The sequence below is a fragment of the Pleurodeles waltl genome, chromosome 2_1 (assembly GCF_031143425.1).
Source record: "Pleurodeles waltl isolate 20211129_DDA chromosome 2_1, aPleWal1.hap1.20221129, whole genome shotgun sequence".
NCBI lineage: Eukaryota > Metazoa > Chordata > Amphibia > Caudata > Salamandridae > Pleurodeles > Pleurodeles waltl.
In genome coordinates, this window is record NC_090438.1 from 703,172,864 (window position 1) to 703,185,042 (window position 12,179).

General features: G+C 42.8%; 1 protein-coding gene across 1 annotated transcript in view; it reads right to left on the bottom strand.

Annotated features, from left to right (window-relative positions):
* ABCA13 (ATP binding cassette subfamily A member 13) overlaps positions 1 to 12,179 on the bottom strand; it is a 2,435,905-nt gene that overhangs the window by 1,491,861 nt on the left and 931,865 nt on the right. The window contains exon 28 of the mRNA XM_069216941.1: positions 10,360 to 10,555. Coding sequence (XP_069073042.1) covers positions 10,360 to 10,555 — 196 coding nt within the window. The remainder of the gene's footprint in view (positions 1 to 10,359; positions 10,556 to 12,179) is intronic.

The following is a 12,179-nucleotide window of genomic DNA, read 5'->3' on the forward strand; positions in this document are numbered from 1 at the left end:
ACAAGTATTGTGATTATTTTTGAGGTGGGCTCACACCCCCTTCAACAAATAATCAAATTTATTCCAACAACCTTACAGCCAACTGTTGTTTTCCCAATGACCAACTGAGTCAATGTACATAAGTACACAAAATGTATACCGTTTTTATTTCATTTATATTATCAAAATACTGTTCACTACTTTATAAGTTTTTTCAATTTGGAGAGTTTTTTCTTCTGCATTCTTGCATGGTAACATTGCTTAACATGTAGTCATAGAAAGTCATAAAAAGGAACTCATGTGACATCATCATAAGAGCAACATGATGAGGAAAAACTTACAAAGTCAGCTATGAATTCAAACAGAAGACAAAAAATAGTATATTACTGCATCATTAGCAGTGAGCCCAGAAAAGGGAAATGTGAAATCAATCTAGGGTTGCTGTGTTCCCAAAAGGAGGGAACCTGCCTTGATAGTTTAGGCTTGATTGTTTCTTTTGGAATAAGATCAAGGTTTATTTGCATGTGACTGCTCTCTGTTTAGAATGGCTTAGTGGCAAAAACATAATCTTGAATGTAGCCTTAATCAATCCACAGTCAATGAAATTAATTGAAATATGCAAGCCACCATTTGTTGCTTGCTGTAGACATGCCAAGTGTGATGTCCAACAGTGGGTACCCTGCACACCGTGCCACAAAAATCTAACTATACCTCACTGATGATGACTAAATAAACCAAATTCAGCCTGGAGTTGTTTGTGGTTCCCTCTTGGGGAGGAACTGGCCTTACAGTTTGGCTTGATAATCCCAATTGGAGCAGGACCAACATTGATTTACATATGACTGGTAGCTGTCCGGAGTGGCAAGATGATCCAAAGTGTGGATGGAGTGATCACCAGTGGCTGAGATTAATTCAAGCACATTTCTTCCATCACTTTTTTGCTGGTTCTATAGAAAGAGATTCAGGACAGATGTACAAAGCTTTTCTCTTGTTGCAAATGGCCGATTCACAGAATCAAGCCGTTTGCAACAAGAAAAAAACATTTTGACATGTACAAACCCTATTTCGTGACTGGGTAAGCAATTTACCCAATTGCAAAATAGGTTTGCGAGTTGCTATTAGGAAGGGGTGTTCCCTTCCTAATTGCGAGTCACATTGTGATGTATGATTGTTTTGCGACCATGAATGATGTCCCAAAACGATCGCAGCTAGCAGCAATTTCAAATTGGTGCTAACCCATTCGCAAACTGGAAGGGGTCCCCAGGGGACCCCTTCCACTTTGTGAATGGAGGAGAAAATATTTTTTCAGAGCAGGCAGTGGTCCCACAGACCACTGCCTGCTCTGAATAAATGAAAAGAAAACTTTTCATTTTTGTTTTGGAAATGCATCCTGTTTTCCTTTGAGAAAGACGGGTTGCATTTTTTTTTTAAACTGCTTTATTTAAAAGCAGTCACAGACCTGGTGGTCTGCTGAGCCCAGCAAGCCTCCATCCCTGTGAGGGCGGCCATTCCCAATGGGGTCGCAAATTGAATATTTATGAGGTAGGTCATTTGGGACCCCGTTGGGAATCGCAAACAGTGTCATTGACACTGTTGTACATCAGGTTTTGCGATTCGCAATGTGCGAGTTACTAAGACTCACAATTTCCGAGTCTCAAAACCTGATATTTGTACATGTGGCCCTAAGAAATTAGCAAAATTATTATAGAGGTGGTAAAGAAGAAACGTAGGAGGAAATTGTGATTTTTCGATTTTTGTATTTCTTTCTGCCATCCAAAAGACAATGTAAATCTAGTTTCTAGCATTAGGTCTGCATCTACTGTTCAAAAAGCAAACTTATGCTGTTCTTGTATATGAATATCTATACCTTTGGAGTATTTCTTAGGGCCAATAAGTCAATTCTTCCCAGAGATGGACTGTTGAGTCTTATTGTTACTAGACAGCCTTAGTAAAGCCTTTTGATTATGCTATATATCTTAACATATCCTTGTAACTGGATCTGGTACGTTAGCTAGATGTGTACCAATAAAGGAATCTTATCTTTAGTATTCCCAAGAAGTAATAAAAACCATCTGATAATAAAGTTTATATTCTTCACTCTACCAATCTTTGCCACATTTTATAGAGTACAGTACTACAAGTGCAAAATAGTCAAAGGCACTTTAAATATGTTGGATATAACACAGTGACCTGTCCACTAAACGCTAAATAAGCCCTGTAGTCTAGCTGCAGATATGTTTGCAAGACCCTGACAAATTACATCAAATACCTGAATTTGATTTCTATTTTTCATTCTATTTAGGACTTTCCAAAAACATGTACATGTTTTTCTTGGAACTATAGTAAAACTTTATGGGGTGAAAAAAATAAGTGGAGATTACTTTTAATTGTTAACTTGAAAAAGTAATGTTTTAGCCACTTTTAAAATAACAGAATATTAGAATTAGGGCTTATGCAGAGGGGCAGTATGTTCCAAATATTGACTCTTCTTTTCCACAGCGATTTATCTCCAATAAAATCTTGTTTAGTTTTGGTGATGTACTGTCTGAGTGGTCGGAAACATCTTTAAAACCTATTACAAAAGCTGGGCACTTAGTATATCGCTGCTTGGACCAATAAAAGAGATACACAGGTGGCTTGCTATGACACCAAAAGCCAGTGTAAGATGCACAACGCTGCAGAAATATGATCAAACTTGTTAAAACCTCAGGCAGATCTGGCTCTGGCATTTGGTTCCCATAGTAGAGCCTAGATTATATAACGTTGTTTGCTTATTGGATGTGGTTTGTGAGCACCAAATATGGTAAGATGAATTTCAAGGCTTTTTACTGGAAACAATTGATAATTCAACACAGTTTTGATATTTTTCTAGAGCTAGTTTAGCATTGGAGAGGATCCTTGCTTTCCCTGCTGGAAAAATCAGTTTGGGACACCAACCCATAGAAAATACTAACAGTTTCTCTTTAAACAAAGTGAAATCTAAAGTAGTGATGAGAACTTTGGTTTTTGTGACACTGAGCTTCAGAAAACATCTGACCATTCACCAAGGAAATTGGCAGTTTTAAAAGTTGAAAAGCTGAAAAGGTGCGTTGTTGTGTGAGGTTGAAGTGAACCAATAGTCAAGTGTCATTAGTGTACAGAAAAAGAAAAACGAGTCTTACATGCCTGTGGCAAAAAGGAGATTAAACAAAATGGTAATTTCTAAGAACTCCCTACCACACTTGCCTGGATACGGATTCAGTAGGTGCCAAAGATATACAGCAGTGGTTTTTCAAGTGAAAGGATTTTATTCATGTATTGCTGTAAATATTATGCTACAATTAAAGAGTTCTTTGGAGTAGAAGGTGATGACTGAGAGTGTGAAACATTGCTGATAGAACCAAGGGTTTCATGGCCCTGACTACCTCCTTCGGCCATTTAAAATGATCTCACTACTCATAGAAGGTCCAAAGTAGACCTGTTTCTGATACAGGATATTAGACTTCCGCTTGAGTCCGCTATGTTGGCCAGAGGAGGTAGTTGTTAAAGGGGCCACATATTTTCCATACTTACAGTTTTGAGGGTGTTATTTCATGAAGAATGAATCACTGTTGTTAGCCATACATCAAGGACTGCAGCAGAAGTGAAGGGCAGAATGACCATTATACCTGGGGCTAAGGTTTTGGGCAAAGAATTGCAACACCAGTGAATAGGTCAAGCCTGCAGGTTAATATTTTGTGATTTTCCCTTCATATTTTTCGAAAATTCCATGAACCAAAATAGTAAATCTGCTGTGTCATTAAGTACTGTCTTTTGAGTTTGATGTGAGAATGCTATCTTGCTCATGCATACTTATTTATAGATGCAAGAATAGTGTTAAGAGATAAAGAACTGAAGGATCCAAACGCTGTTTTATAAAAATGAGGAAAATATTTTACCAAGGTAACATAGAAATTAGAAACAGTTGAATTACAGGTCAAAACATGTATTGTTATATGACATGGATGCAAAAGGTTGGAATATCTAGAAAATTTTGTGAGGCTGGACTGGATTAAGCATAATTCAAAATCAGTATAATGAGGAGCCATTATACCTTCCCCAAGGCTGCTGATTTCTAGAAAGCCTGGTGTGAGCTAATTGAGTTTTAGGTGCAGCTGACGAGACCAATGGTAGATGTTAAGGGAATAAAAGTTAATAAATCCTAATGAACTCATGTGTGACTTGTTGCGATCTAATAATGAATTGAAGTATGTGTGGAGGGGATTCAAAAAGAGCCAAAATAAGCCATGAAGCACAGGGCAAATGAGGTTATGTACAGATAGATAGGGGCAAAGAAGAAGGAAATTGTTGGGCAGCCATCTGCAAAGGTTCAGCAAGTGATAAGGATAGAAGACTCTCAGCTCCACATGGAAGTGGAGTAAGATGGATACTTGAGCAATCTGTACTAGAATAGGATCATATATTCATACAGAAGAAGGGTTGTGGACTGGTAATCTTTTTCTTGCAGTTCCTGGTTTCTAGTACTGTGATGTTGTGATGTTGCTGCTGTGGACGTTGCAGGTGCCATCAGATATTTCGATCTTGGAGTTATTGGAGACTCTCTCTTATTGTGAGCACTACTGCAACTGGGGCCCTAAAGGCTGATTCCAAAGGAGAAGGTGTTAAGCACAGCATGGTAGTTAATGGTGTTAAGGCTGGTTCAGTTGAGAAAGATGAGAAGATATGAGTTGCCACACTCAGACATTTAAAAGGTGTGAGAAATTGGGTTTTTGGTTGAGGGGTTGTGAGCCCTTATCAAGAAACAACCCCAACCACTGTCATGGTGACCCACAAATGTCACTAAAGTAACCTGTGCTTAGCTCTCTGGTTGATTGGCACAAAGCAGTCAGGCTTTGAGGCAATGTGTAAAGTAGGTATGCAGCACACAGACAGTAAGAAAGTGAAAACACAACACAAGAAAAATCCCACTCTAATTTAGGCAATAGAGTAAAATATAATAATTTAAAAGAGCCAAAATGTCATACCTCGAATCAGTACAACTGGATATAAGCAATTACAAAGATTTAGGTAAGTATAGTGCCTAAAAGCACAAAACACCACTCAGAGTTATCTGGTCATGCTAGATTGGGGGAAAGTCACAAGCTCGGCCAGACTATGGTGGAGCGTGGAATGGATACAGGGAGCAGGTGCTTTCTGCTGTAAAAGTTACCTCAAACTTCAGCACAGAGTCCAGTTCACAGTGGGGAAGGCCGTGAGGATCAGGAAGAGTGTTGCAGATGGTCATCACTGAAGCTGGAAGAGTAGGACAGGCTTTGTGGACATTCATCACTGCAGTGCGAAGGTCCTGTAACTGTTGGGCTTTGTGAACAGTTGTTGTTGGAGCTTCCCATTGCCAGTCACCGTGGGCTGACGATGCTGTAGAGCAAAGTGCAGATCTTGTGTTGCTGGTCCTCACTGGCAGTCACTTTAGTGCAAAGAGTTGGGTCCACCAAAGCATTGCCCTGGAGGTCACTGCGGGTTGCAAAATCTCAGCACGAATGTAAGTGTTTACTGTCAGGAAGACCCTCAAATGTCAGGATTTCTCCTTTTACTTAACAGGAGTGCACTCTGATGCCAACCAAGAGCCCAGAGCCAGGGGATATGCCTTTTGGGGATCAGGTACTCATTTTAGCATAGGTCAGCATGGCTCACGCAGGTCCAGTTGCAGGTCCAAGCAGGGCCAGCTGTAGAAGATCAGCTGAGCAGTTGGTGGGAGGTCTCTGGATATTGTTGTGTCCTTATAGCTCAGAACAGGAGGTCAGAGAACTGACTCCTGGAGTCACTCTGCCCGGAGTGTAGGGAGCCGGTTCAGTCTTCTTTCCTAGAGAGTAGGGCAGTCCTTTGTTAGCATGGCAGTCCTTCTTTAGTAGCATCAACAAGTCCAGGAGTGTGCTGAATAATGGGTATGAGGGTCCTATTGTTATACGTGGTGGCAGCTATGAAGTGGAAGAACCTTCTGAAGTTGTCCCCCCAGATGGTTCTGGAATTTCTTTCCTCCTTGCCCTGGTCCCAGGATGTCTTAAGTAACAAAATGAGAGTGTGAAGTCCTTTATGAGTGTGCTGAGACAGTTCTTTTGAAATGTAAGTGCGGCTTCTGCCCCTTTTATGCTGGAAGCATGGCCCATCCTGTCAACACCTAATCCCACTTTGTGTCACTATCTGGGAGGAATACGCAAAGGCCAACTGCCACATACATCTAGTCACATGTCCAGGATACAATCTACAGGCACCAAATGGTTAGAACAAGAATCCATTGTTTTTTTGCCCACGACGCCACCCTAGTTAGGGTGGTGCCATGCAACTGGTCCCAGGATGCTTGTTTCTGGTCCAGGGAGGACCTGTCCTGGCAGTTCGGGCTGGACTGTTCCCAGAAGGAGCACGGTCAAGACTGATTTGCATATGACTGAGTCCAAACTGGGATGGCAGGGTGGGCAAAAGATTTATGGATTTAACCCAGATCTGTGACTGGGTATAAGTGTTTGAAAAGTTTCAGCACTCCATCCATCATCCTTTTGTGTTGCTAGAACAAGAAAACACCAACCTTCTAATATTGGCATTTTCAGAATGTGACTTAACGTCTGACTTTACCATTAATTAAAGTTTAAAATTACAATTAATTTGAGTGTAAGCATAATATTTCTACATGTTCCCAAACAAAAGTCAAGTTAGGTAGACTAGGCTAGGAGTGTGGGTTGATTAATAATGTTACCTTCAAGCTAAGGTCTGGTGCTTCAATGTGATATCTATATCTGTGCTGGTCTCCAGAGTCCAACCAGACACTGCCTCCAAAGTTCTCTATCCTTGAGGTGCCATTCTAAAGTTGGTCCAGGGGTGTCAGAAAGGGCAGGTGTTATTGCTCTGGATGTGAGATATCACGTACCAAGGAGTCCTGAGAGACAGGTAGCAAGTGAATTAGAATCTTCAAACTCCTTCGACTTCACATCAGTAGTAACCAAAACTGCAGTCAGATAATTCAAACCAGTGTGGATGTCCCACTTTCTCGAGTGGGGCCTGACAGCTAAACATTTCTAAAAGGTTGGTTTCTTGTGGAAACTCTTGAGAGACATAAGGTGACCTGGCATGCCTGTTGGTGGCTATCATCTGTCTCAGCCCCAGCCTTTTATTGTGGTCCCTCAAACAAGATTCGATGCGCTCTCTGAAACTCCAACGGTGTTGAAAAAGTCAAGCTTCTTGAGCTCATGGACAAAACGAGTGAGAACGGCAATCATATTGTGATTCTCCAGCTTCTCTGGAATGCCTGAAAAATATACATTATCTCTTCGAATCCTTCCCTACAATTTGGTTAACTTTCATGGAGGATTTAGAGGTACAGTTTCCAATTAATTGGCTCTATTTTCTGCTCTGCTGAAGTCAGCCTGCCTTCAGTTACCAGCCAACAAGACCTGAACAAGGTTATGTCCGTTTATTTGAAGAGCATTTTGCTTGCCGTTTTCACTGTGTTTTCCTCCACTATCCAATGGATATTTTAATGTATGTCTGTTCTTTCATTAATTATTTCTAGTGTGATTTCTGGCAAGTTGGTGGGGAGCTGTATCCTTCAGCCCACTGCTTCAGTAAACAGAATATGGCTCACTGGTTTTAAGGTAGCCATTAGCAACAGTGAGGCTGCATCTCAAATGAGCAGGCTGAGGAAACAGTGGTCCATCAGGAAAACTGTGTGACTGTACGAGAAGGTTATTGTCAGGCAGATTCATCACACTCCTCTCATGTCCTGGGTGACAATTTGTGAACTCAAGGTAGGACACAAAAGTTATAATAGGCCTTCTGCAGAGAGTCTGCAAGTTCAAAATGCCAAGGAGAAAAGGATCAAAAGGGACAAATCAGTAATTCTCATATCGAACCTCAACTCTGGATCAGTCGTCTGTGCTCAGTTGTCCCCACGTCTTCCTCTTCCATGAAGGTCTAAACATCTAGTCATGGCCCAGGATCTTGTCATTACCACACTTGTGCATCATCAAAGGTAGCTGCTGCATAGTGTGGTATCATCTCATTTCTCACCCATAGATGTTGGACTCGATTCGTATCATATTCATTTCACCTACCGCTCATCACTTCAGTTCCACCAGAGTAGGGCCTTCTGCTGTCAGTTATCCCCTCTGGGTCGCTGCCTCATCCAACCCAGTCTGCCACACCTCTCCATGGTCGTGCTACACAGACTGATTGGGCTCCGTATGTTTGCGCCGCTGTCGTTCTCTGCCTCATGCAAGCGAATCAGAACACAACTCCAGTCTGACATGTCCCACTGCTGCTGCTGCTCAGTGATCCCCATAGCAGGAATTGGTTGCAGGCTGCATGATGCACTCAGAACTTTTGACATCTCAGAAACGTTGCAAGTCTCTGAGCTGATCATCACTGCAACTCTGGTGTGCTCTGGTCTTGGGCTGTGGGTGTGTATTTTCTCAGAGAGGAAGAGGCCACTGCCTTATTTTTAGGAAATTGTGCCTTTCCTTGATGAGCATTGGTGTCTCACCTCCTTGGCTCCGATTGTTCTTCAATCTTGGACAAAGGTATTCTCAGCTGCAAGTGGATCATTCAGCTATACTTCAGTGTTAGCCTCAGTCCTACCAGAAATTATCAGGACTGGGTTCAGCAAAACTAAGTCCACATCACTACCCCCTTCCAGGAGTTTGGTATAGGCGCATAGTTCTTTTTATTTGCCAACAATACCGGTGTTTTGATCAAATCCTAGAATGGGTGTTTTTTGAGGTATTCCTCACTTACTGTAGATTAAAAAAATATCAGTAGTGAATGCAACGATTACTTGATGATCAATTGTACTGAGAAGCGAGATTGACATGCGGGGGTTTCCAAATGCTTGCTGGCCCTAGTACAAACATGTTCAGTTATTTTGAAATGTCACGATCGTTTTGGTGGGTATCATAATGAAAGAGTCACTAAAACATGCATAAAAATAAAATTAGTAATTAAAGCATTTCAGTTAAAAGCTATTCTATTTACTATTTATCCACACCTGAGGATGGGACCAAGCTACATGTTCTTAGGAAATAATTGAATATTTCCACCAATGCTCGTGTTCGGGATCAATAGTTTAGGAAGAAATTAAAGTTATTCTCTCTGTTCTCTTGCTTTGAGAGAGAGCGTGGTGTAGTATAATGTCCCGGCGAAACATATTATTGATGTATTATTATAGCCTGAGGGTTTGTCACTCCCGTGGTTGCTTATATCAAACGGATGAGCTCAGCCCGAGGTTTAAATAAAATATTTCTGTCTCCGAAGTCCATACCACAGATGCTTTGGTGAAGTTTAATGAAGGGTATTAGCCTATCGCAGTAACTTAGCATCAGAACAAGTGGGGTTTAGCTGAATGTCCATTAAATAGTTAGAGGAAACATGGCATGGGGATTTGAGGATTGTTTATCATTAACTGCTCTCCCAAAATTAGATTTATGTTTTCTTTGAAGACGATGGCAACATTAATACTACTAAAGCCAAATCTGTTTTCTACTTCTGTTGAGGAAGCTGCTGCGAGGGTGTCGTTTAAATATTTTACAATATTCTGGTAAGGAGTTGTGAGTCATGGGTGTACCGTTTATAGTTACGTTTATGTGCTTGTAATTACGATGACGACTGGCTATACATTTAATGAGAAAACAGTTACAGCAATAGCAAGGCAATAAAGCACCCCATTAGCAGGGAAAAAGTCAGTCTAAGGAGCTATGTAAGGCAAACCAGTTCTAAAAATGAAAAAAAAGCTTCCAGAGTTAGGTAGTAAAAATCTCTAGAAACAAGAATCAAGCATCCTAGCCTTTAATTTCTGGGGCCAAATTGGGTAAAATCACTGCGAAGACTTAATTTTAAGCATTTAATAAATAAATACACTTTGCCCCTTCATTGAGAGACAGTTTTGATTCTACGCGTTCTTATTTCTAAATTCAAATTTGCTCTAACAGTCTCTGGTAGCAGGGTGAGTCTACCTATTCTGAGTGAACATACTGCACATGATTTGTATGCCCCTCGTGTTGTATTAATTACATTTACGAACATCACGCATGATTGTGTTTTTATATGAATCAGCAGAGAAAAATAGATTAGTTCTTTAGGGCCTCATCTTGCTGTCCACAAAATTAATTTCCCCATAAAAGTAGCAGTCATTTCTTGAAAAATAAACATTTTTCAATTTACAAGATGAGAAGCAGCCTCGTAATGGTTGCCTATTAGCATTTACCAAACGTGAGCCAGTAGTTCGCCTGAGGTGCTCGCGCTCTGTGCCTGAGGTGCTCGCGCTTTGTGCCTATCTCGCTGAACCAGGTGCGTCCCTATGGACGCGCATCGACCACTGCGGATTAACCCTTCGCTTTCTTCTGGAAGGTCATAACGTACATAATCGTAGTCTTGCCAGCGCCATTAGGGCCCAAGAGAGCGGTGATTTGGCCTTTGAAGAAGGAAAGGCTGAGATTGTTCACAGCAATCGTGTTGCCTGCATACTCCTTGGTGACGGACATTATATCAACTCCAACTTCTAATCCAGGAGGAGGTCGTTCCAAGCCAGCTGTAGTTGAATCGTGTTTGAGGGAACCTGTGCAAAAAGAAGAAGATAACACACCAGAATAGTAAGCAATTGGCAATGAATGCATGACTGGAGCAAAACACTATTCTTACAGCTTCAAAGCATTGCAGGCATGCCTCCCTCCTTGCAAATGGTTCTAGGTAAGAAGACAAACTGATCTGTATCCGTGGTTGAAGTGGGACAGAAAATAGGTCAGAATACCAAATTAAAAGTGCCACTATTAGTGAATCAAATAGTTAAAAAGTGGCCCACGTTTGAAAATCAGAGCAGCTTCGAACTTTAAAGACAAGGGCCCTCATTCTGACCTTGGCGGGCGGCGGAGGCCGCCCGCCAAAGTCCCGCCGTCAGGTTACCGTTCCGCGGTCGAAAGACCGCGGCGGTAATTCTGACTTTCCCGCTGGGCTGGCGGGCGGTCGCCTTCAGACCGCCCGCCAGCCCAGCGGGAAAGAGGCTTCCACGATGAAGCCGGCTCGGAATCGAGCCGGCGGAGTGGAAGCTGTGCGACGGGTGCAGTTGCACCCGTCGCGTATTTCACTGTCTGCGCAGCAGACAGTGAAATACATGTAGGGGCCCTCTTACGGGGGCCCCTGCAATGCCCATGCCAGTGGCATGGGCACTGCAGGGGCCCCCAGGGGCCCCGCGACCCCCCCTACCGCCATCCGGATCCCGGCGGTCGGACCGCCGGGATCTGGATGGCGGTAGGGGGGGTCGGAATCCCCGCGGCGGTGCAGCAAGCTGCGCCGCCGTGGAGGATTCAATGGGGCGGCGGTACACTGGCGGGAGACCGCCAGTGGTGCTGGTCCGACCGCGGCTTTACCGCCGCGGTCGGAATCCCCATTGGAGCACCGCCGGCCTGTCGGCGGTGCTCCCGCGGTCCTCCGCCCTGGCGGTCTTTGACCGCCAGGGTCAGAATGAGGGCCAAGCTGTTTAGGTGTTTTGAAGGTAAAGGAGACTGCATGTGTTTGTGTGTGCTACAGACAATGTTTGTGCTATTAACAGGGATATCACCTGTAAAAACCAGCCCACCAGACCATAAAAGAGGCCCACAAACAGCCAAAAAAAGTCCCACATACTAACCTGTCAGACCACCCCATCAACCACTGGCTGATTGCCCTTTAGGCAAGCTAGACAATATGGGCCACATGTACGAAGGCTTTTACACGTCACAAACAGCGAATCGGGCTGTTTGCGACGTGCAAAATGCACTTCCCCATGTACCAACCCATTTTTGCGATTCAGTAAACTATTTACCGAATCGCAAAAAGAGATTGTGACTCGCAATTTGGAAGGGGTCTTCCCTTCCTAATTGCGACTCGCAGTCCCATGTATGATTGTTTTGTGACCCCCTTCCCCTTTGTGAATGTCAGTGAACACATTTTTTCAGGGCAGGCAGTGGTCCTGCCTGCTCTGAAAAAATAAAACAAAAACATTGAATTTTTTGATTTTGAAATGCATCTCGTTTTCCTTTAAGGAAAAAGGACAGTATTTTTTTTAAAAAAACTGCTTTGTTTAAAAGCAGTCACAAACATGGTGGTCTGCTGTCTCCAGCAGGCCACCATCACTGTGAGGGCCTCCATTCCCAAGGGGGTTGCAAATTGCGACCTACCTCATGAATAATCATGAGGTGGGCATT